This window comes from Castanea sativa, chromosome 7 (assembly GCF_040712315.1).
Source record: "Castanea sativa cultivar Marrone di Chiusa Pesio chromosome 7, ASM4071231v1".
NCBI lineage: Eukaryota > Viridiplantae > Streptophyta > Magnoliopsida > Fagales > Fagaceae > Castanea > Castanea sativa.
The window spans coordinates 35310559-35336893 of NC_134019.1; the positions used below are offsets into that span (position 1 = coordinate 35310559).

Here is a 26335-nt window from a genome sequence, read left to right on the forward strand (position 1 = left end):
TAAGTGTGTAAAGAGTAATAGTTTAGGAGGGGTAAGTGTGCATCTGCATAGTTTAAAGGGCTAAGTGTAACATGGGGTATAGCTTAGGGGGGGTAAAGTGTAATTTCCCCAAAAAATTTTTAAAACAAATTGAAAGACAATGCAAAACCTACTCTATAAAGACACCCAACAATCAAGGAAAGGGAAGGGATCTTAAAAATACTTCTAAGATTACAATTGGCCTTCCAATTTATGTCACATAATTGGGCCACTATTTAACAGATTGAACTGAACATTCAGAATGGTTTGAATAAAAAATGTAAGTGAGAAATAATGGCTTCTTTTCAAGAGCTTGAAATGTATACAATCTATAAACAAATTGTATAAATGGGAAGAGAGCTGAAAGAGATATGAAGACTTAGCCATTATATGACAATAATAAGAATTACAACAAATTCTAGTCTCAACTAACAATGGCATTTCGGTACAACTTGGTTGCCATAACATCCTTGAATGCTGGCTACATTGACATATCTGTATTTCTCCTACGATGGCTGTAACATGATGTTTCGAACCCACCTTCATTAAATTACAACCGTCATCTGCCCTAGTCGTGTAGTTTTATTGTTTCAATATATACAATTTTCTCAAAAATCATGGGTTTCAAGTACACTCTGTATATACTACAAACTGCCTTTCCGGACACAATGTCATTTCAAAATCTCCAATTTTACTAATCAATCTTGGAGTTCGTAATATAATCTAAACACAGCTAGCACTAATAATGCTTTTTTCCCATTCACATACACCAGATCTCTCCACATCTAGAGGTGATAAAACCTGCAAATCTAATGATTTCCTTCTAAGTCCATTTGCAAAAATGACTAAAAGAGTTTGACAAGCATGAAGTTCATCCATCTTCTGTAAATCGGTGAGTTCCAATGCAGGTTCCTTCCATGGCTCATAAAAGGACCTGTACGAAGAGCATGCTAGGTCAGAATAGTTTGATAAAGTAATAGAGCATACATATTACAGAGTCCCTAGCCTTCATAAGAAAATATAATAGCATTGCTGTAATGCAAAAACAGCCAACAAGCAAGAGACTAAGGAGCATGGCTTACAAAAACAAAGCTAGTAAAGATTTCAAAAAATCTTGAGCTAAAATTGTAAGTTGTATTACTAGCCTTCAACCTTTTGCTAGTTAGAGAAAGCATTTTTAATTTCTCACTGATGAAGCAATATAAAATGTCAAAGATGCCCAATATCGGATTAGCTTTCTTTTAAGAATTATCACAAACATAGCAAAGTCAGCAACAAACAGATCTATGAACTTGAATCAGAAAGAAATCATTTAAACAGGACAATCACCTAGGATCAAACGGGTTAACAAGCATCAGTTAAATACCATGTTTATTCCTTTATAAGTAAATACCATGTTTACTTCCAAAGTTATTATCAAATACCCTTCATTCCATAATCCACATCTTGTTCAAAGAGCAGAAAATTGAGAAGGTAAAAAGAAAAAAGCTAGAAGAGATGATGTATTACCATCTCCAGGCAGGATTAGCTTCAGCAGGGCAATGAATCTTCGAACACAGAGACGCCACCAGGGTCTTATGACCTTGGAAGATATCTGATATGGATTCTACAAAAATATAATATTAAGAGAGTCAGCAAATTTATATTTTCACAAAATGAAAAATAAATAAATATTTATTCATAATAATAGTTGCATATATAACATTTAATTACATCAAACTCATCCACTTCAAATTTTAACATTTGCTTTTGGAAGAGAATGTCAAAGCCTATAACTTCAGTGGACATGAACACCAACCTTAATAATTACCAAGCCTGTTAAGCCACGCCAAGAGATTAACAAGTAATACTGGATTTTATGTATATGTCAGTGTAGTAGGACATTTTATAATAACTCATCTTATTCTCATCCCAGCTATAAGGGTACCTAGGAACTTAAAAAACATTGGCAGTTACTAGAATTAGAGCATCTATTATTCACTCAACTCATCTTATTCTCATCCTAGCAATAAGGGTTTGGCTAGACCTAGGAACTTAAAAAACATTGGCAGTTACTAGAATTAGAGCATCTATTATTCACTCAACTCATCTTATTCTCATCCTAGCAATAAGGGTTTGGCTAGACCTAGGAACTTAAAAAACATTGGCAGTTACTAGAATTAGAGCATCTATTATTCACTCAACTCATCTTATTCTCATCCTAGCTATAAGGGTTTGGCTAGACTTAGGAACTTAAAAAACATCGGCAGCTACTAGAATTAGATCATCTATTATTCACTCACCGCACAGATTCAAATTCAATTTACTGTCCTCATCCTTGGAAGTGCAAAACAAAAAGATGTATTTGACACAACAAAACTATCTATCACTCTCTCTTCTTTGTCCTCAAACACGCATAAAGAGTTAGAACTTTCTTGTTTTGTCAAGAATCCCTCGTAACATTCTCGAAATATCCATACTATTAACACACTGATTCTCAGCAGCCAAGCAAATTTGCACCATATCCACCATCAGTCCTGGAAACCCTCCAAAGGAATTTCTTCGCTTCATCTATCCCACATTAATTAGCAACATTCTATGCAATTTTCCCTCTTCAAGGCCAATCACTTCACAAAAACAAGATGCTTAGCATCTATCTTCAACATTTCTCAACTCCTTTTTTTTAATGGTAAGTTACACACCGGGTGAGTCTTGAACCCACAACCTCACCCTCACTCTTACAAGAAGATGTGTCATTTGAGCTTAGAGATCATTGGCAACATTTCTCAATTTTTTATTTACACCAATATAAAAAAAATTTATATATTACTGTAGACTAGGATGTTCAAACACTTCATTAGAAATGCCATACCCGTGTCAGACACAGGACATGTTTGGGACACTTCTGCACATGTGAACCAGCCACATCCTTTTTTGTTTGTTTGAAACATTGCGGGATACAATGAAAATGGGAGAGACACTTATCTTTTATTTATTTATAGTTTCAATCTTCAACACTTATCTAGTTATCGTTTATTTACTCCTATGGATCTTATTCTTGATTTGTATTCTAATTTCTAAACATCATTTACTAGTCATGAATTCACTTTATTATCCAATATTTATTTTAAATTAATACATGTTTAATACTTTATGAAAAATAAATGCTTAACAATATTTAAAAATATAAATTAAAATATATTTAATAATTAATTAATATGCATATTCCCACCGTGCCATATCTTAATATTTCAAAAATGGCTGTGTCGTACCCGTGTCCATGTCCGTGCTCCCTAGTTTATAGTCAACATATGCTTAAATCTCTTGATGCCAAAGTAGCTAACAAAGGTATGCCACCGCTACCAAAAACAAAGTCAACATAGAAAATAGACCATGCAACTTAGACCACAGTCCACAGTCACATTCAATGGCACATAGGCCGAACAGGTGTCTAAGGACCAAATATAAAAACTTAGACCATGCTACATGAGTTCATTCCTGACAAATTTTTAAATTAATAGTAAGAGCTAAATGCTGATCCTTGATGTTGACCTACTGTAATCTCTCCTTTGATTGTTACATGCCCTCAATCACCACTCCAATCCCCAAATCAAGTGGCTGCCTCTCAAACTTTATTGTCACAACTTGTTATGTCAATCAGAAGTCTACAAGGATGACCACCCTATTCAGATCAACCAAGCCACATGCCTGCATTGGTTTCCACTGAAACTATGTTCTAGGATCAGTTTAGCATTCCCTGTCAATTACTAAGATTCCCTGCTTGGCAAAGTATAGTGCCTAAAGTAGAATACCCAAGACCTTATTTAAAGTCTAGATTTGAATCTTTCCAGAATCCAAGTCCAAAATCCCCAACTCCAGCACTCAACACATCATGCCAAACAACTAACCGACAGCTAATCAAAATAGCTTACCTGCAGGACCAGCGGCATAGAAAAGAAGACACAGTGCAGATATAACTGAGGGGAGCACTTGACAATGAATGCCATGAAGCTGTTGAAGGTAGAAAATGACAGCAGCCAATAAATCCTCACAGCCAAATCTATTTTTGACGCTTTCATCACATTCATTTTCAATAAGATCCAATAAAGATTGCAGAGTTCCTGATTTAAATCGGTTTAAAATCTTGGGATCAATATCAGTGTTTTTCCAAGAAAGCTTCCCAAGAATAATAGCAGCAGTTAGCCATCGTAAAAGTCTAGGTATCAAAGAATCCTCATGGATCTCTTCCTCTGAAGAAATGGTGAAATGCGAATGAGATTCTTGAAGCTGAAGCGTTTGTGCAGAGTCTGATTTCAATGCAGTGGAAATTGCCCACATAAGAAAACCAGAAAGCTTTTCTCTATTCTGTGAAAATACACCAAATCAAGATTTCAATATATATAGTCAAACTAAAAGGCAAAAATTGATTTGGCACCAAAAAAAATAAAAACCAAACTAAAGTAGAAATGAACAAAAATCACTGTAACAACTTAACGCCAAAATATATTACTCAAGTCTGTCAGCAAAGAGTTTGATATACTAGACAACCCCAAGGAAAAATGGGTACATTTATGCATGAGTCTAAACTACGCAATATGTTTGACTATATAAAGAAGAAGATAGACCCTAGGATGGCTGAGCAAAAATTTTCACTTCGAAAACCAAAGCCAACAAAGAATGCACAGGAAATATAGGGAGAGCATAATATTGATTCCCTAAGGTTAACCAGCCACACAAGGAACAAATGCAAAAGTGCAGCCAGCTTTTAAAGTCTATTTGGTGAGGTAAAAATGCACCCAATTGTTTTGAAACCATGACCTCAGCTTCCACCAGAACAAGGAAAGGGGAGTCATTTAAGCTAAAACTCATTGGCAACTATGTAAGATTCTTTCTCCTCTTTCTATCAGCTACAACCTCGCATCCATTTTCTCCAACTGCTCTCTCACCAGATGCTTACAACCTCTCAGCAAGACAGCCCCCTAATACTAAATATACCAGGGCTGCCCAGGATCAGGACCACACCATGAGGTATCCGAAAACAAATAAATTAGGGAAATTGTAGCATCACTAGATCCTATTGCTTTTTTAATGATAGGTCGAGAGTGGGTAGGGAGAGGTAGGGTTCAAACCACAGACATGGGACTCAACAAAAGATGTCATTACCATTGGACTATCACTTGAACCCCATTAGACCTTGTTGCTCTTTAATTCAAATTTTAATTTTAAGCTATTTCAGGAGACAATGTGAAGATACCAAATATCAAAGAGAGAGAGAGAGATACCATGTGGAAAACTGGAGGTGTACCCATAAGTATAGCTTTGAGCCCAACCTCTGCACAAGGGTAAGAGCCCGCATAATTATATACACTAACAGCCTGATATATTTGATATAAACCCTCAACTGACAGAGTAAAATGTGGCTGGTATATTTCCCTTTTCTGGGATATTTTCACTGTTGATATCATAATTTGCAAAAATAGATTAACCAATGCAACATTTCCCTTTTTGAATGTCAAATCACCAATTAACACTTGGTACAGATGCGAACAAAATTCCATGAGCTGCTCAAGGGCATCTTTCTGCAACCACTCAGTAATGTTTTGGGATGAAATAGCATCATTGGCAACCTGATTTTCAAACAAAACAAAAAGTCAATAGAATGGGAAAAATAATACTGTTGACAATTTCTTCTGACATTTTATTCATTCACAGAGCACAGATTGTAGACAAGCTTAAATAAACAGGAATATTGTAGTTTGATTGAGCTATTAAGATAGATTTATGGCGTGGACATGGATATGCAATTGTTTTGTAAAACAATCATATATAAACACATTAACAGAAAAGATCAAATTTATGGTTATGATAATGATAATAAAAATAAAATTAACAGAGTTAGACAAAGTTCAAGTTGTCACCCTTGGAACTTCATAAGAAACCTGTTTCGACAGGTTACAGCAGTGATAGTTAATAAATTTCATAGGCTACTTGACATATTATGCAATATCACATACAATATCTTTTAACTACTAGCTTGTTAGACAGGATTTCTAAGCTAAATTGCAAGAGCATGAAATAAATGAGAACATATTATTTTCACTGATGTGTGTGTGTGTGTAAGAACAGTGTACAGAAACAATCAAACTCAACTCAACTTTGTCCTAGCTATTTAATTTGAGGTTATAAACACAGATCCTCCCCAGTCTCTAGCATTCAGACCAAGATATCTTTTCTAAAAACCTCAACCTGTATTATTAACCCCTTTTATCAGAATAGCCAAAAGTGGCCAAAGATTTACAAATGTAGGGAGCTTGTCTCAGTAAGAAGAAACTATATTTTAGCTTTCCTCTTACTTGTCCGGTAAATGCAAAGAGAAAGGATTTCCTCAGAAGCAATGATTATAACCCTCGACATTATCAAATTTAGTGGATGAACACTATGTTGCTGCATATATTTGTCACAAGGAATATCTATATGGATTCAGGAAAGTTATTGTAGCTATGATCTTACAATACAAAACACAAACTTCCCAAAGGAATATGAACATATATGACCTTTTAAAAGCAGAACAAAGTTTAATTGAAAAAAGGTCTTTATCAGTGATGTAGAACAACTAACTAGTCTATATCATAAGAGAGCTTGACCCACTAGTATTACATGTACTTTAAAGAAAAAGAAACCAGACTAGGTGTCTAAGGTATAGGGAATAGGAACTAATAAGACAAGCATCTTAATTCATGATATAGAACAAATGAAATCCTGCAGTTGTGGTACCACGAATGAAATTTTGGTATGACACTATTTTCCAACATTAAACTTGCATATAGAAGTGGTAAATGTTTAAGAGCAGATTGGAAAGTTAGAAAAGCTACAAAAAATACATGAAGACCAGCTAACAAAAAAAAAATATTGTACACTTTAATGTCAGGCCTAATTGTGAACTATGCTTTAGGAAACAGAGTTACAGCACTGACTTGGACTTCACAAGTCTTTTTTCTAGTGAAAGAGTGTTGAGCATCTCAGAAGCATATACTAGTACCTACTTTGTTGACATAGGGTAATCACAACACTAGAATCTCAGTTTTTGGATAATGCAAATCCAAATCAAACCGTTCTTTTCAACAAGTCTTGAAGATTCCTTACCAGACCTGAATTATCCCAATATAAACTACTAGTGATCTCTTTACTAAAATGCTGACTGCACCATTAAGCTGAAGAACACAAATTATGTTTTTTATATAATAACTTAAGCAACCACCCCTTCCCCCCCCCCCCCCCAAAAAAAAAGGCAAAAGAAAAAGAAAAAAAAAACCCTTCTAGCTGACAACAAAAAGAAGGGGGCGGACAAGACACCACCATTACAAAATGCTAGAATAATTATTAAATGATTAAATTCATCATTCCCTAATAGCTTAAACTTCTGAGACAATTAGTAATTTATCATAGTATCAGATTAGGTGGTTCTGAATTTGAACCTTGTCTCCATTGTACCTCCCATTTAAAAAGTTATAAATCCTATGTGTTCGGCCCCACTTGTTAAGAGGGAGTCTGGACCCAAGCATTAGGGGAATTATTAGAGTTGTTAAATGGTTAAATTTATGATATCCTAACAACTTAACCTTTAAAAGAATTAGCAATTTTCAAAAAATAAAATATTTATACAGAATAAAGGATGACAAAAAACATAAGTTAAAAGCTCTTGAGCCAAGAGGAAATGAGTAAATTACCTCTAATACCACAAGCAATTGCTTTAAGGAAAATCCTTTTTCATCTTCAAAGAGCCTTCCGCTAGAGAATGAGATAACAGATGACAACCATGAAAACAGACCACAGCGTTCAACTAGATAACGGGCCGTCTTATGTAATTTGACCGACTTCTTCACTACCTGCAGCGTATATAAAGATAAAAAAGCAAAGTCAAAGCAACAGTGTTTTAGATCAGGTTTGCAAACTACAGCACAAGATTTAGAAATAATGCCTCAACAAAACATTTGCTATCTACGTACGTTCTCAGTTTGTAAAATTCCAAGGTGACACATTATTTTAAAAACTGGACCCGACCAGCTAGTTCGACCAGTTCGTTGTACAAGACTACAAGTGCCTCAAAAACAAATTAATATTTTTTTGATAAGTAAAAATAATAATTATAATGATGTACATTGTACATACTCAATTTGTAAAATTTCAGGGTGACAGCCATAGTTTCAAAACCAGTTCTCATCAGCTGATTCCACTAGTTTAGCCATACCTATACCAGACCAGTGATTACCCTAAAACCGAAAAAATTCAAAAACCAGTCAAAATCAGTAAATAGGAGGTTCAATCTCCAAAACTGTGTACCAGAACTGGTTTTGGCCGGTTTTGATTTTTTTTTTTTTCTCTATTTTTTTATAACTTACCATAAAACTTTTTGACCATTCCTTTTTTTTTTTTTTTTTAAGTATGCTTACAGCATTACTTATTTCATTGGGAATAAATGAACCACATAACAAATTCAACATTGAACTAAAGAATATTAGACTCACACAAAAGCTAGCCCGTCATTTAGTGCCTGGAATTCCTAATGAAGTGTGGTGTTTATAGAAGAAGTATAGCATCCCCTTTCATTTTCCAACGTGGGACTTACATTAAGTTTCTATTACAAACAGCATGTCCTACATTGAAACAATAAAAGATACTAAGAATGTTTCCAAAGATAAATGAGCCCTCTTCTCTTTTACCTTTCATTCTTAAGGTGTAAAAGTCCCACACTGGTAATTTACATAATAATGACTAAAAAGTCCTTATAAATCCCTCTCCTCAGATCAAAATGGAAAAGAATCTCTAAAAATATTTGGACTCACAAAATAATAAATTGAGAAACATATATTTAAATTTTTTTATTATTTATGAGATGATACAACCATTGATCAAACTCTGATCCGACCACAAAACCAGAAATTACTCTATCTGGTTCTCTGTTCAGAATGGTTTTAAAACAATGTGACAGCCAAAACTCGTACCCAATGCTTTGTAACTGCCTCAGTTATGCATCAAAACTTTAAGCTGAGACTACCAACTAAACAATTCAGAAACAAACAGAGAGCATGAGATTTTCCTCAACAAAGCCTTTGTCCCATGTATTTGATCAGTTTAATGAAATGCATTTAGTCATTCCATCTAGAAAGCACCAACGCAAAACATGGAATACAAGTATGATAAAGATATGGACACAGAATAGGCAATTCTTCAAAAACTAGGAGAGGATATTGTGGGGAAGCAACAATTGACTATTTTAGGTCTACTTTATGTTGATTTTAGAATTAGAAACAAACAAATATCAAAATATTTGACAATATTTCAAAAACAAAATCAAAAGCAATAATAAATATAAGACAGTCCAACGAGTGTAATTGATTTGTGTGGTTGTTTTCTTCTTCTTCCACAGAATTATATATCATATGATATCAAGCCATCCTGCTGAGAATCCTTAAGTCAACACGTTTCTTTTTTCTTTTTTTTTTGGCATAATTTTGGGTTAAATTTTACCAATTGGCTTAAACTAGCCAATACCAAAGACTAATGGTCTGATTGGTTACTCCATCCACCAAACTCTAGAAATGACACAGCAAATAAGACCATCCTTGAAAATCTAAGGGCACAAAACTGCACAAGAAATTACAAATAGCTAGCTGCTATAAGATCCTTACAGGTGATAATTTGAGGGTAGAGGGATGGATTTTGTTGACTGGTGCATTATGTGCCATTGTAATGGGGAGACGATAGATCATTTGCTACTTCATTGTGGTAAGGCTCATAAGTTGTGGAATTGGGCGTTTAGATCTTTTGGATTTCTTGGGTCTTGCCAAGAACGGTTGCAGATACTCTCTTTGGTTGGTGGAATTGGCTCGGAAAACATTCTTCTAGCATTTGGAATTTAGCTCATTTGTGCTTAATGTGGTATCCTTGGAGGGAGCGAAATTGGAGGACGTTTGAGGACTTAGAAAGCTCAGATGACCAATTGTTGGCTTCTTTCAGTGGCTCCCTTTTTGACCGGTCTAGGGCTTGGGAATCACCTCTAGTGACTCTCTCCCTATGTTTCTTAGCTCTCTCCTTTGTATTTAGTATCTTTCCCTTTCTTTTTTTTCTTTTCTTTATCTTCTCTTTCTATATTTTTCTCTCTGCCTAATGCTTTTCTGCATAAGGCAGTGTTCTTTTGAATAAAAATCCCTATTACTACTTATCAAAAAAATAAAAATAGAAAGACATTAAATAAGCAAACTAAACTTAGGAAGACAAGGAATTCTGGAAGAATTCTTCTAAAGGCAACGCAGACCTCTCAAAGACACGTAGAAAGAACTCAAAAAATGGCCACAAAAATACTCCCAAAATATATATACAATAAATGTAACCACTCTTTGAATAAACCTTTCCTCAGAAATATCATTTCAAAGTCTTATTTCACATCTTGAACAAATTTCAAATATTAACTCCACGTGTCTCTGTATGCTGGTCTGAATCCAACATGCCCATAGGAAATATATATATATATATATATATATATATATATATATATATATATATATATATATAATTCCAAAATATTTGGAAGAAACATCATTTTATTAACTGGGACTAAAACGTTGATTAGCAAAAAGAAAGCAGTTTTTCTAGCATTTTAAACAAATTACACAAAATCAACAGAAGTCAAGTCACAACAAGATTGGAAATTACCTGAAGAATCAGTTCCTTTGAATCTCTATCCGAAAGAGGAGAGACATAAAAACTTAATAGAGTCTCAAAAATGGAGTTCCTTGTATATATTTGAGCATCAATGTCCAAATTCAGCCCTACATATAGCAAGCGAAGTATCCACAACCTTTCTGCTCTGAAATTCACAGAGCTACTCCAGAAACAACTGTTAAACAATGGTATACCCTGCACACGTATTTACAAAAAATATATATATAATTAACAAAAAAAAAAAAAAAAGTAGCATAAGACAGAAGAAAGCAATATAATCTAAATTATACAAATACAAATTTATAAATTAAACAATTTAAATCATTAAATTTGTTTGAGTCATGATACATTTACCTTCAGATTTACCCTAGAAGACTGCATCAAAAGCTTTCTTATGGTTGCATAATGGTCATGCGAAGGATCTAACAATATCAAAGACGCTTCTGCAGCAAAAAGAGCAATAACAGAAGGGATTTTCTGCCATGGCTCTTCTATTCCATTTTGCACGTAAGTCAACAGCAGCCTAAGTTGCATCAGATCCTTCCTCTTTTGGCACTTCTGCACATAATATTATGAACTTTTATTAAAAATTAACATTACAAATGCTTAATGCAGAAAGGAAAATTACAAACCAGCACAGAAGGGAGGATGTATTATAATCAGCCAATGTGAAGTCAGCCAAGCAAATAAAAAATTCAAAAATCCTGCTGCACATCTATCATATATGTAAATAAGGCTCTAGAAACTGAATTCCAAATAAGATGCCATTACAAAATATTCCAGAACTTTTGAATTTCATATACTGCACAGCCGCTAATCAAGAATAACCATCCAAAATCCAGAGGAGAATGCCAATTTTAAACAAATTAAACAAAAAAAACACATTTGAAAATTGATGAACATCAGAACCAAGTTTAACTACTTAATTTCATATTTTCTACTGTCTTTCGTATTTCACCTAGGGGGTTGGGGGCGGACAGGCAAGCGTGGTGTTGTTCCAATGTTTCACACTGACACAAAATTAAGCTGTCAAGGGTTGCTTATGTTTGCCCTATATAAAGGTTTGCTTTTCAAGGTCATGAAAATGGCCATATGAAAATTGCTTTAAAAACTTTGACAACATGGACACATGCATATATACAAGCTCAAGGAACTATAAATTGGAGAAGGGAAAGAAGTAAGAGATTATTCTGCTGCATGCAATGAATATGAACATAAATCATGTACTAGAAACATGCAATTATACAGAACACAACCTCCATCGCATGCTTGAATATCGCAAGAGCCTCGTAACCCAATTTTCTTATCCTCTCATCTGATGAAGAAAGACTAACAAATGCAACTGCAAGCAAGCCTAAACCAGCAAACTCCAAAGGTTCAATATAGCCCAACGACAGACTATGAATTGAAAAACGCAAGATAAAGACGGGATCATAGCGTTCTACATTTTCTACAATAGGAGAACATGCCTGCACAAAATTCAAAGATGATATCAGTTGATAATCTTGAGAATCACATTAGAAATTAAAATAATAATAATAATAATAAGACAACAATAAACTGAAAGTAAAAACCCAGATCACCCAAAAGCTTAACCACAATGGGATTAGTGCAAGAAAATGGTTGAACCTTGTTCCAGGATAAGGGTTCATCACTTGCAGTAGCATCATAAGGAAAATACAGCACTGTTGATGCACATATTTTTGGGTCAATCGAAAGGTTTTCTCTAAATTGACTTTTCCGATGTTCTTCAACTGCTTCAGCATCTGTCATGATATCCAAAGATATATCCTGCTCAAGAGCCCGTTCTTTTTTAACTTTTAAAGCAGCACTTCCCCATAGGTAATCCATTTCAGCACTATTTACAGAGTCTGATCCATTTATAGACTCAATTTCAAGCATTAAATTGTATATCTCCAAGTCAACTTCACTTAGTGTTGCACCATAAGAAGACATAAGTAGCAAATGCAACTCTTTTAAATTTATGCCAAAATCTTTTTCAGAATCAAAACCACGTTGAAGAGCCCTGACTGGAAAGAGTGTGTGGAGTAATTTAATAACTTCCAACTGCTTTGTGTACGGTTCAGTTGTTTCTGAATCTTGCTTGCCACTAAATGCATCTTGTTTCCTAGAAGGAATAACAAGTGATCTCAGAATGCTGGACATGGGCCTTAAAAATGCACCAATAGGAGAACAACCAGATGCTTTGGAGACTGAATGAATAGTACGGGCAAATTGAGAGTGGGCAAGCAGCAGCTGAAGATATAGGGCACGTGAAAATTTTCCATCAGACAGCGACTTTAGGATACCTCGGAGTGCTGTCAGAGTTGTGGGGTCCTCAAACCTATATAAAAGAGCTGATCTCATCAATTGCTCCAGGAAGGGAACACATTGCAATTGGACAAGACCATCATGAAATTCTGTGGCTATTTCCAAAATACAATTCAATATGAAGACTTCCAGGTATTTGTACAGGGTAGAATTTTCTATGCTCTTTCCCTTTGCAGAACTATTGGTGACTGAAGGAAATTTCTTAACCACCAATTGCCAAATACTGACCAGATTGTTTATAAACTGCATTCTTGATGAGTCTAAATTTGATACCATTTCCAAAGGAACTTCCTTCAAGTTGCCATCTGCTTCCTTTGGCTTAGAATGAATCTGATTATTTTCCAGATATAATAAAATCTTACCAAAAGATATCTTTGCAACAACTCTATTTATATGGTTTAATGACTGATTAAGTGAATCAGAATCCATCTCACCAACATCACAATCTAGCAGATCATTGTGTGAAGTAGATTGTTGGAACATTTTATCAAATAGTTTCAATCGCTTCTTCAATTTCATTGGAACTCCACTGAAGGCTAAATGATACCGCAACATATGAATAGATTTTCCTAGGAGACTACCATCAACAAGTCTGACAAATTCTTGGGTAGATGATGGCAAAAGCTCGCCATATTCTTCCTCAAATATATCTCTAGAGACAAAACTCTTCCAGTGAAGGAAACCATTTAAAAGAATCCTTGAATATAAAGAAGGTATGCTTCCAAAATGACTATGGTGTTGCTTTCCGAATTTTATAAAAATTGAGTTCAGGTAAGACAAAGCAGCAGGCAGAAGCATCATAAAGTCCTCATCTGAAAGAGCAAGGCCACAATTTTCTTGCATCAAATTGCCCTGGTGAGGCAAATCTTTGTTCAGAATACCCAAAAATAAGTGCCCAAAGGTTGACAAATGTATGGAGCTTGTCTCAATAAGAAGGAACAATAATTTAGCTTTCGTCTTGCTTGTCATGTAAATGCAATGAGAAAGCACTTCCACAGGAGTTATCATTATAACCCTTGACATTAGTAAACTTAATGGATGAATACTATGCTGTTGCATGTATTTCTGTCTGTAGCCAACATTAACAGCCTCCAGCAAGCATGTATCTGCAAAATCTGATTCAAATTGCAAGGCAAACGTAACTACTTTAAAATAGATCTCGTCAACTATGTTGATGTTGATGTTCTCTTCTTCTATTCCCCATAACAAATTGTATGGTACTCTCTTTGTACCCTGCTGCTCTGAATAACCAGACAAAGTTTTGAAAGCACCAGCAGCAATACAAAATCCAATAGAGGGAGCAGATATCTTTGATGTTTTGCAAACTATCAATTCATCCATGCCAACCCTATTAAACATCCATTGCGCTAATTCAAGAAGTTCAAAAGGGGATATAAACCGTAGGAGAGCATGTAAAGCATAAAAGGTTGGAAGGATGGGCATCATGTCCATAGTACAAATGCACAGATCAAACTTTTCCCTGGCTTCCAGAAATAGCCTCTGTACCAGGGCATTAAAGGCCCCCACAAGTTGCTTATAAGAGCTTTTATTATCTTTGTGTACAGAGTTTTGGACATTGCATAAGGTCAACAAGTACTCAGAAGTTGTTGTTAATATATTCAAGAGATGAAGATCCAACATATGAACTCTCTGCCCGGATAAACTAATCAACATATCCAAAGTGCCCACCACATCTTCAAATGCTAACTCTTCTTTACAATCCAAAGGACAGGATAATGATGCTACCACTGCAGGATGACAGAAGATAGATTGAACCACTTCCTGAATATCTGGTCCTGAGAGAGGAACCCCAGATTTTCTGGAACAAGCAGAATCAGATTTCAAAACCAATAGTTGAGCTAACAAGTGCTTTACGAGATTAAAGCAAATCGCTGCAAGTTGTTGGAGTTCAACTAATGGTTTAATTCTATAAGATGATTGTACTTGATGGATCCAAAATAGCACCAGCCGCAGATAAGTAGTTCCGTGGCAATCTGTTATTGAGTCAGATAGTTTAGCCAGAAGCATGTCTTGTATCTTCAAGGGCTCCAGCAAGTAAGGACCACTGATGTTCATAATTGCAGGAAATAGCACATGGAAAGGTGCCTGCTTCAAAAATAAACTAAATGCTGCAGCAGCAGATTCACTTGCATCAAGATCTCCATTGTAAATAATTTCCTGAGAATCCAAAGAACGACAGGAAACTGCACTGGCATCATCTCCTTTGACTTCACAATGAACAACGGAAAGAGTTGTTTCCAGACCGGGGAAGAACATGTTGGGCCATAACTTAGAAATGCTGGTAAGAAGACTTTGTTCAAGAAAGAATACTGATGATAAGATTGACATAGGTACTCCAAGAAGGTTGTGTGAAATAGTCATAACTGATGGAAAATTTTTCAATATCTCATCGGGTGACGTGCAAATAATTGAGGAAGAAAATGCCTTGGTTATGCCAGATATATTGCCACTATCCCCAGCCTTTAAAAGTTGTTTAACATCATCAAGTGTACTTGCAAAAGAACTATCAATAGGCCTAGCTTTTCTATCAGTGGAAAAAATGGATGAAGTTTGTTGATGTGAAATGCTTCGTGAAAAAAGCAGTAAGTTATTTAATGGCCTCCACTCACAGAAGGAATCCCCAGAATCATCTACTACAGAACGGTCACCAAGTCTCTCAGACAAGACTGATTCAACCAAAGCAGATAGTAACCCAGCATCTACCTATCAAATGCAGTCCATAGATTAGATTGTCTAGAAACTGCAAGCAGTAATGAAGCTGAAACACAAGATATTTACCTGAGTTTGCATTAGATATTTTAGTGTATTGCATACATATAATGATATGATTGACTTCTCAGGCAATGTAAAGCTTCCAGATTCAGATGTTAGCAACCTTAGACATTTCTGCAAGACACATATTGCAAGAGGGCTGAAAGTAGGTGATACATCTGCCAAAAAAAAGAGGGAAAAAAATTAAAAAGCACAGAATAGCCATCACTAGTAAAAAGATAGGAAGCACTTGAATTAATGATAAAAATATACTTCTTTTCTTTTTTTCCAGGCATAGAAAAAGGATAGAATAGCCCAGCAATTCAATGACTAGTAAAGAATCCAGCAAAAGAAAGAATATAACACAGCAATTCAATGACTAAGGATAGATCTCTCAACACAACTGTTGAGAGATCTCACATCACATTATGATTAGCCTAAAGTTTTTTTTTTAACCGGCATGTCACATTATGATTAGCCTAAAGAGAATTACATCCTTAAGCCTTTAATTTCTTACCATATGGTTTGGGTGAATGATAGATGACTACTTTTGTATTAAATTAAACCAAGGAAGCAGCATATTCGCTCATACCTTATTAGAATTTAAAATCACTCAACTAATCAGCAGATAAATATAATATCAAGGTCAAACCTTTATTATATAGTAAATATTCTACATTATTACGAGAACTACTCACCACCAAAAGGTTTTTTTAATTTATTGATAATTTACCCCCACACCTAATGGGTCTTGAATCCATGTCCTCAACCTCCACCTAGCACTTAAAAGGGGAGGACATGTCAGTTGAGCAAGAGCTCAATGGCCACTCACAACCAAAAATTTCTAAAGAAAATTCTCATCATGCTATATAAAAGTTGGAGGTTCTGGAAATGAGCAAATTAATATAATATCAAGTTCAAACCTAGACTAAGTAGAAATTATCCTACCAAAACGAGAGAAAAGATAATGCAAGAGATGGGGAGAGCATCAACACATAAAAAATTTTCTTAGTTTCACAGAATAAGCATAAAACATATAGGAAGCATCAATTACCTTTAGCACCTTTCAAATGGAATGCATTATGCTTAACAATTTCCCAATACTTGAATAAATTATTCCCAATAGTTGATATGGCATCACATAAAAATGAGATAACAACTGGAGACAGGCTCTGCAACATTTCCAATTCTAGGACCTCAACAGAAGATTTTCCCATGTCATACCCTGGTAAAAATAGTAACCATGCTCCAATTTCGTCTACATTTCTGTCAAATGCACCAGTACTAAACATAGCCGCTCGTGCCAGACTATATGATAGATTCTTAACATCACTGATTGGTGAAAAGAGTAACAAGTTAATAAGTGGCTGTAGATGCTTGTACATCAATGAAGGGGTTCTGGTGGGAATACCACTGCTTGGGGAGAATCCAATGTATTCTATTAGCAAAGACAAGAGACAACACTGTAGATTGGTTGGTATGCCTAAAGGATTGTTGAGGAGATTGATGAAGAACTCAAATGATCCTTCCAACACAGTAGGCACTGCCCGCTGCAAAAAAGAATTAAGGAACCATTGTCAGAGATAATTAGAGAATAGAGTTTTCTAATTAACAGAATAATTTAAACTAAGTAATTTCAGCCCTTGATGAATTCCCCAACACCCATTTATTTTTCTGCTGGGCTGCTCATGAATGATATAGAGAGCTAATACAGGATATTCATCTAGTCCCGCAGGGTGAGGTTTAAACTCTTCTAAAGAAAAATAAAGTTAAGATGACAATAAATTGAAAAAAGTAAATAATAATTATTTTATTTTATTTTTTCAAAGAAGTGTTCCCAACGGATAAGCTAGCAAACCACTTCAGAGGCTAAACTACTTAAAGAAGACATAACATCAACCATCGAAAGGTAATAACTACATTGAATCAAATAAACAACCACCAAAAAGTTTTCTTTCTTGTTTAAGCATAGGGCAACAAGATTCAGAGAAATTGAACTTACAATATAAATCTTAAGAGTATCAAGTAGTTTAGATTGAAAGAACATCTCTACACCCTTTGGTGTGATAAAAGGCTCAGAGCATTGGTCTAAACCCCAAATTTCTGCAATAACACTGATAAGATCCTTGCCATTGTCAGTCTCATCTATTAGAGGTGAACCAACATCTCTTTCACTGTCTCCAAGCGGAACAAAGTCTGTATCAGAATTTATGCCACTTACAACAATATCCATGTCCTCGTTCTCATCATTCAATTTCAACTTTTTTATATTATTGTTGCTACGTTCAGGAAATTTTTCAAAATCTGCTGTTCTCTTTAAACTTGATTCACCTCTCTTGGGGTGGCGAGTCAAAGAAGAAAGAAGAGTCAGTAAAACTTGGGGATCAGGGAGCAAAGTTTGGACTTCATTCTGAATTTCTTGCTTGAGAGATGCCCAACCCTGTATCATTTGGTCGCTCGAATAAGAACTATGATTCAAAGCACTGATGAAGGAGTCCAGCAATTTCAATGCCTCCAAAAGAAGCCTTAGAGTTCCATGCTTCACAAGAAAATCAGAGTGAAGCAACCCCTTGTTAACTACTGACCGGCTGAACGGACGAGGACACACACATTTCATGATACTCTGCACATCCTCGCTATCAAACAAAGGGGGATCATGAGACAGAGAATCGAGGAAACCAAAGGGACCACCAGTGCCCACTGACGAAACCAAGTTTGCTGCAAGAGAAATTGTAGCAAACCTGCAAAAGCTTCAGTCACCATGCAAATATACAAATAAAAAGGCACTAATAAACAAAGAACATATTGAACATGCAGTGGTTTGAAGAAAACTGACCAGGTTGATGATGAAAAATCTTCCAAGTTGTAGGGGAACTCTTCCATGTAGGCTGAACCGAAAAAGGGACTCCCACTAACAATAGCCAAAAGCAAGTCTCTGTGATAGCTAACCTCAGTTGCTTTTAGCCTCTTCATGAGTCCAACAAGTCGCATCGGATTACCCCTCAATGGACTTGGGCTTCTCTTCAAATCTGGCATCAAACCATTACAAGGATCAGTGCAAACGAGGACCAGTGTATGGTATGCCAACTCTGCAGCAGACCCATCATTCCCGCTTCCAGAAATGCTAACTAATTGTTCCAAAGTAACACTCCCAAAGAGAACACTTCGAAGGCCTGGGGGCACCAAGGACTCTTCCACTAGAACCCTATCCCGTAATGTAGACAAAACATAAATAATAGTTTCATCATCATCATTCCCAAGCCCACGAAGGACACCAGAATACATTTCCTTCTGCTGCAGCACCCACCTCAACAATCCTGGCCGTCCAACCTCCAAAAACGACATTGCAAAGCCAACAAACGCCTTCCTTGATGAATGCTTCATCACCCTCTTCTCCTTTTGGTTCTTTTTATATTCTGCTAGCTTGCAAAATGTCTTAGATTTAAAATCAAATTTCTTTGCTACCTCAGAAGCCAACCCCGACTGACGCCTAACAATTGAAGCCAGCAGCAAAAGTGCTGCATTTTGGCACTTCACCTCTTTACTATCTAGTTCCTTCTGAAGTTCTACCATGTATTCTTCAACAAGCAATCTTGCAAACTTGTTGAGAACCTTACTAATAGCTATTCTCTCCCCATCCTTGGGATCATACACCCCATCAGGATGACCAAGGATAGCAGAAATCAGTTTAATTATATAGGACAATCCAGGCTTCCCTCGTCGAAGCTTCCAAGCATCTAGAAGCTCCGAGCAATTACACGAACTCCGTACATATAAATGGAGCAATTCACCTCCAGTATTACCCTTTAGCAACCTAATGAACTCTTTTACACCATCAGAGCATAACCTAATTTCAAGAGAACTAATCTTATGCAATAGTTCTTTAAGTTTAGCATCATGGGTCACTCTAAATTCAAACCTTGGAACTTCTCCTCCTTTAACCACACCACCACCATCACCATCATCATCTACAGCAACTGCAAATGAAATATAAAGCAAATTGATAACATTTCATAAAAAACCCAATAACCAAACACCTTTTCTTTTTCATATATATTTTTTAAGGAAGAAAAAGAAAATCTTGATACCTGGCAAATCTTGATTCCTTCCGCCGCTGATCATCGCGACGGAGCTCCTCCTCCACCTTCCTGGTGGCTGCCGGTAAGTCTCTCCTCCTCGCCTCGCCTCGCCTAGCCTCTCCTCTCCCCTCCTCTGTCTGTTCTGAATGGTGGCGATTTTTTTTTTTTTTTTTCCGTTAAGGTTTAAGCACTGAGGTTTTGGTTTGAAATTTTAGAGAGAGAATAGGGTTTTGGAAGAAGGGTTTTTCAACCGATCTTTATTTATGTGGAGTATTACTTTTTGCTAAAACATTTATTTATTTATAACTGCTTTGTTTATTTCTGTTTTAGCTTGATAAAAACCTGGTTACTCTTAAAAAATAAAAATAAAAAACGAATGTCCTTTAGAAAATATATTTTAAAATTTTTGTATAGGAAAAGAAAAGGTAATTTAATTTTTTTTACAATAATCTATATTTTTCATAAAAGTAATATCAAAACTTTTCTAAATTGATCTATTAGTAAATATTATCCATTAATCAAATCCAAAAAAGTAATAATAAGGTGGCCTTTTTTTTTAATCTCAACAATTTGTTAAATTAATCATGTGGTAGCTTTTTATTAAAAGAAAAGGAGATGGAATTAAATTTGTTAAATCAATGCGTCAAATTGGATGTAAGCGTGTCCTACTTTTTTTTAAAAGAAAATACTAAAATTTTTATGAATTTTACTGTATGAAACTTACAAACAGATATAATAATAAATATGATTGGTAGCTTGCTTCTTAATGATTGGTAGCAAATCTGTTTATAAGCTTTATATCATAAAACATATTGTTTTTTTTTTTTTGAAAGTATCATAAAACATATTGTGCTAGCTAAAAACATAACAAATTAAATCTTATAATTTTAAAATAATAAATTAAATATTCATTGTAATTGGGATTTTTTTAATATAGGGAATGTTTAATTTGTTGATTTTTGGAATCTTTGGATCTATTTTATTTTGTTACAGAAGAAATTATAAGGTTTAATTTGCTATGGTGTAGAGATTAAGGATTTGACTTGTTACACCCTTTAAAATATGATACTCACTGGATTTAGTTCTCATAATATATTTTATTTTTCAAAAATCAATAGCGGTATGAATCTTTATTGTTTCATCCCTTGTACATGCTATACAGTTAGTACAGAGTGAGTTTATTAGGGATTAGGTCTTTAGATTAGTGAAACTACCCATACATGTGATGCCTTAAAAAAACGGATCAATAGTGGGTTAGGGTAATGGCATGATGGCAAAGATAAGTAAGATAGAAAACATAAAAAGGTATGCTGATTTATGTGTACAACCCCTTTGCCTCAGTAAGTGAGGTGAAAAAACCATGGTCTGAAGTAGAGAAACTCTACTTCAAGTCACTGTATATGTTACTTGAGAAGAACAATGAAAATTGATACAAGTGGCTCTCTAACCCTCAAAACATGTCCTTTATAAATTATAAGTGTGAAGTTTTCACTTGTTATGGTTGCATTATAAAGTTTGTTGCAACATTTTTGGAGCTTATTCCACACCATCTCTGCTAGATGATGGTGTATTCTGATACTTTAGTGCATTGATGAAATACTTGGAATACACCTTTAGGAGCATTCTCATCAAAGATAGTATAAATGCTAAATACTATTTTTAGCATCCGAAACCACAAAAAACACGCTACATCAAGAGTGATATATGTAAAAATTTTAGCAACTTAGCTACTGTAGACTGTCAAAAATGATAGCCCATTGTAGCTCAAATCTTATAAAACGTAATAATATTTTATTAACCTTTCAATTAAAATATCATTTCTCTCTCACACACTATTTTCTCTTTTTTCCTTTGGAGTTTAGGGTCTGTTTGGTACATGTGTTTAAACACTAAAAATTGTTATTTAAAAATATTTATGAAAATATGTGTGGGTGAAAAAGTGTGTGAAAATACATGAAATATTGTTTAAAAACTAAAAATGGTTGTTTGAAAATACAAACCAAACACCCCCTTAGTGGGTTGTAGTGGAGGTTGTGGGTTTTGTGAGTTGTGGTGGAGGCTATGGATTGTGGAGGTTTTGGCTTGTTTTGTGGGTTTTGTGGTTGTAGGTGTGGGTTGATTGGGTCTAGGTCATAGAATCGAGTAGGGGATGTGGGTGGGTTTCGGCAGCCTTGGGTGGTTTTGCTAGGTTTGGGTGTGAGTTGATTGGGGTGGCTTTGGGTTGTGTGTGGGTTGATTGATTCAGTAGTTGGTTCTAGTGGTTTGTTGTGGGTTGTGTCGTGGGTTGAGGCCATGAGTTGTGCTGTGTGGCCGTGGATTGCTAGGTGTTGAGGTCGTGGTTGTGGGTGAGGGTGGTGACATTGAGTGGGTGGTGCCTGGTGGTGGCCATGAGTGGTGGATTGGTTGTTTTTGCTTGGAGAAGAAAAACACACAAAAAGAGAGATAGATATGTCTCATGGAGAATAAAAATAAATTATAAATAATATTTTAATGAATGGGTAAAAAAAAAAAAACTTTTGATGTTGCGTGTGGATGTGTTATAAAGTGAAGTGTTAAAATTGATAAAGTAGTATTTTGAGATGCTAAATGCTATATTTTTTGACATGTTTGATGGGAATGCTCTAAGTCTCAAAACTCAAACTGCAGCTCCAACTCCTCTCTTGAGACCCACTCATAGTCTATACCCAAATCTTTTTTTTCTTTCTTTTTTTTATTTTATTTTAAATTTTTTTTGAGAAGAAAGTTTATACACAAATCAATATGACAAATTAAAGCCCATTTCAAGAGATATATCCCAATCCACCACCTGCACCAGCACCAAATTCCAACCAAACATGTTCCCATAATCCTTAAGCCAATCCACATATGATATAAATCAATGGCTCAATATCTAGGCCTAAGTGACGCAATAGGAGAGCTCAAGGATCTTCTAACTGCTATATACTACAAGAAATTTGAATATTTTCAACGGTTGAAACCATTATCCAAATGCAGGTACGTGACATGTAAGCTCTTTTTTTCTTTTGTAATATAAAGGTAAGGAACTAGTAGGCCAGGCTTCAATGAGACCTACCAAGAACAAAGTATTGATGTTTGAGACCAAGAAGAAATTGATAGAATGATTAGACCAAATGGAGCTAACGATTGGGAAGACACAATGAAGAACTAATGCAGACTGTCAATGACTTCCAATGTTAAAGGCAGTCAAATTTTCTTTGTAGCACCTGTCTTTAGTTTCCTTCTTTATCCAAGGCTTGTGGTGAGGGAGGAGGGTTGGTTTGGGACTCTGCAATCCCATTGATCCCATCCTGGTTTTGCAAGATTTTGAAACTCTTAGGATCCCTTTTAATAAATATAAAAAGAAAATTAAATGAGGTAGACCTCAGAGGCATTCTCCATGCCTGTTAAAGAGTGCAAAGTCCAAACATGCCCTTTGAATAGCACTTAGTAACCCTTGGAATCCTAGGTATTCTAGTTCAATTTATAGCTCGTACTCTTCTTCTTATTGTTTTTTGTTTTTTTTTCCTGACTGGTGAGAATTGATGATTTAGTTAATATTGGTGTATTTTCCTCTCTCTTTATAAAAAAAATTATTATTGGACGTTTTTAATTTGCAGGATCTTGGAGATGATACTAGGTTCATAGAATTCTACAATCTGATTTTTATTCAAAACAACTATACAACAAAAAGGAGGATGGTTCACTTGAACCCTTAAAACAGAAGAATATAGCTAGACACTGGGCTTGGCCAAGAGCGTGTGGGCGTGGCTCGTACCCTTCAGAAAGTATTCATTGGCTTGCCTCATCACAGAAATAATGCATTGCATGCTTTATTATGTCAATACAATTACTGCCTCCGTGGGGTAATCAATTTTTTATATAGCTTGTTACCGACATTACACATGCCTATAGCAAGACATATATCATGCTGTATGCTTCAAAACTTCTATTGATGTTAAATCATGTTTTTTGTACAGGTTTCAATCAATTACGAGAATGACTTGCTCTATCGCATTATAGAGAAGACCTTAGAATTGGCAAAAGTGTCTTATGCTCTTGCTGATGATCATATATAAAGATGAACCTTAAAGTATGCCATTTTTTCAACAACTAAAATAGTGCAACACTTTTGAATTTTGAGGAGCCAATGTTGCTCGAGGCAAACTTCAGGAATCAAGAATGTATTTTAGCTAAAATTCAAAACATGATGCTATTATCATGGGACATAAAAGTCTTACAACACACCACATGCTTTAAGACTTAACATTGTGAGAACTTATTCATTTCACAATGTAGTGGTTCGATTCATCGCATGTAAAATTCATACGCTTGCTTAGGTAATACAATTATTGATTCGAGGGTGCCCCAAAACTTGGAAGAAAACTCTAATTGGGGGAAAATAAGGTGAACAAATAGTTATCCATAAACAATACAATATGACTTCAAGATGGAAATGCCGAAATAGTACTGCTTGCCAAAAAATAAAAACCCCTGCAAACATAATTAAACTACTACATAAAGATAGCTTCGAATTCATTTCAATGTAGCCTTTACATCACTTGATATCCATAATGATTTTAAATAAGCCGAGAAGTTCAATTCCTTCATTAAGGGCTATATAATTACACAGCCACAAGTTTAAGTACTTAAACTTGGACTATCTAATTGCATGCACAAAATATAAAATACAAATAGGAAAAGTGAAGCGTCCATCCCACATACATATAACATATAATAGCCATCCTTGAAATTGCAACCCTTTCATGAATAAGAACACTCATCCATGTAAACAAAAAACATTTGGAAAAAATACTACATGAATCAAATGTAAGAAAAATCAATTATAATGAATATTTATACACATACCAGGATAATCAAACAACTCGTGCCATCAAAAACTAACATTTCAGTTAATCCAACGAGTCAATGGTGGTAATTAGTTTGTAATTATTATAAGAAACTTAAACTACAATCATTACAAGGTGTCAATATTTGTGACTGCATCAATACTACTGTATGATTAGTTTTGGTATAGGAAAAAATAAGTATGATGAGTAATACTTTACACCAAAATGTTGAAACTAAATTAAGAATTTAAAATAAGAAAGCAACATTTCATATTTAACCATATAACCACGTAAAACATGGGGCAATTAAAAATCACGGAGGAGCATAGCTAAGCCGAAGCAAAAAAATCCTACCAGTCCAGCGTCCATTTTATTCATCCTAAACCTTTTTTTTAAAAAATATTTAATACAGGAAAAATTTCTAAAGAAAATCCCTTTGGCCTCGCCTTGATATTTTTTTTTTAAAGCTCATGCCACATGCCCCATGCCCCCATGCCCAAGAGCATATATACCTGCTATAAGACTAGTGTTTTAGTTGTCATGCTTTGTTTATTGTTACGTCTTTAGCATTTATAGTCATGAGACTTACTTGTGACTTTCAACATAGTTGGATGGTCAAGATTTTACTTTTATATAAAAGATGAAGGATTAGGATTCCAAAAGTTACTAACAGTTGATAATTTGGTTTCTAACAATTGATATCCATATATTTTATGAAGAAAATATGGGTAATCTGGTCACACAATATTTTCACAAAACAAAACAACTAGCAAGGTGGCAAGTTCAAAAGCAGGAAAAATACATAATTACACAATACTAAGAAAGCCTTTAATCAAAACGATCGAATAACATATAACATAGAGTTGAGTCCTTCATCTATGTTCCTGTTAGAAATACTGAATTGAATAGTATTGTATTTCTCAAGTAAAATAATATACATGAGTGCCTTTATATAGGAGGCATATGAGTGCTGTACAAGTAAATATGAGTGCAGTACAAGTAAGTGATCTAAATGGGCCAAGCCCACATATGAGTGTACGTTAACAGCCCCCCTCAAACTCAAGGTGGATGTGAGACCAACTTGAGGTTGTCAACCAAATCACGAAGGCGTCCCTTAGGATGAGACTTGGTGAAGATATCTGCAAGTTGATCTTTGCAGGAGACAGAGAAGAGCTTAAGAGCACCATGAACAAGATGATAACGGATAAAATGACAATCAATCTCAATATGTTTAGTCCGTTCATGGAAGACGTCATTATGAGCAATGTGAATGGCACTCTGATTATCACAATAAAGAGGTGTAGCAGAGGATGTAAACACACCTAAGTCTGTAAGAAGCCATCGTAACCAAAGAAGCTCAGATGTGGTATCAGCAAGAGCACGATATTCTGCTTCAGTACTGGAGCGGGCCACAAAGGTTTGTTTCTTACTTCGCCAAGAAATCAAGGAAGAGCCAAGTAGAAAACAATAGCCAGTGGTGGACCTACGATCAGTGGGATCTCCTGCCCAATCAGCATCAGAGAATGCACGAAGTACAAGAGGAGATTGAGCTGAGTAGAAAAGGCCATGGAAGAGAGTGCCCTTCAG

The 26335-nt window shown here is 35.2% G+C and overlaps 1 protein-coding gene across 2 annotated transcripts; it reads right to left on the reverse strand.

Moving 5' to 3' along the window:
- Positions 1–303: 303 nt before the first annotated feature.
- On the reverse strand, positions 304–20151 carry LOC142643090 (uncharacterized). Of its 2 annotated transcripts, XM_075817634.1 has the most exons (14): positions 19911–20151; positions 18659–19799; positions 17825–18563; positions 16877–17372; positions 15850–16001; positions 12349–15774; positions 11976–12188; positions 11074–11277; positions 10711–10914; positions 7725–7883; positions 5280–5624; positions 3930–4362; positions 1528–1624; positions 304–952 (listed from the first exon to the last, which is right to left on the reverse strand). In XM_075817634.1, the coding sequence occupies exons 1-14, from the start codon at positions 19942–19944 to the stop codon at positions 742–744; spliced, it is 7854 nt and encodes a 2617-aa protein (XP_075673749.1). In that variant the 5' UTR covers positions 19945–20151; the 3' UTR covers positions 304–741. The 2 variants fall into 2 exon arrangements, with proteins under 2 accessions (XP_075673749.1, XP_075673750.1); XM_075817635.1 differs by lacking the exon at positions 19911–20151 and having other exon boundaries at positions 17825–18540; positions 18659–18790.
- Positions 20152–26335: the final 6184 nt, after the last annotated feature.

What these genes read in the sequence shown, in the direction of transcription:
- LOC142643090 (XM_075817634.1), bottom strand. Translation starts at nt 19,944, where the DNA reads ATGATCAGCGGCGGAAGGAATCAAGATTTGCCAG. An exon ending in TATTCAAGCATGCGATGGAG is followed by an intron (nt 11,278 to 11,975) that starts GTTGTGTTCTGT and finishes TATTATGTGCAG; the next exon opens with AAGTGCCAAAAGAGGAAGGA. An exon ending in CTTCTAGGGTAAATCTGAAG is followed by an intron (nt 10,915 to 11,073) that starts GTAAATGTATCA and finishes ATACGTGTGCAG; the next exon opens with GGTATACCATTGTTTAACAG.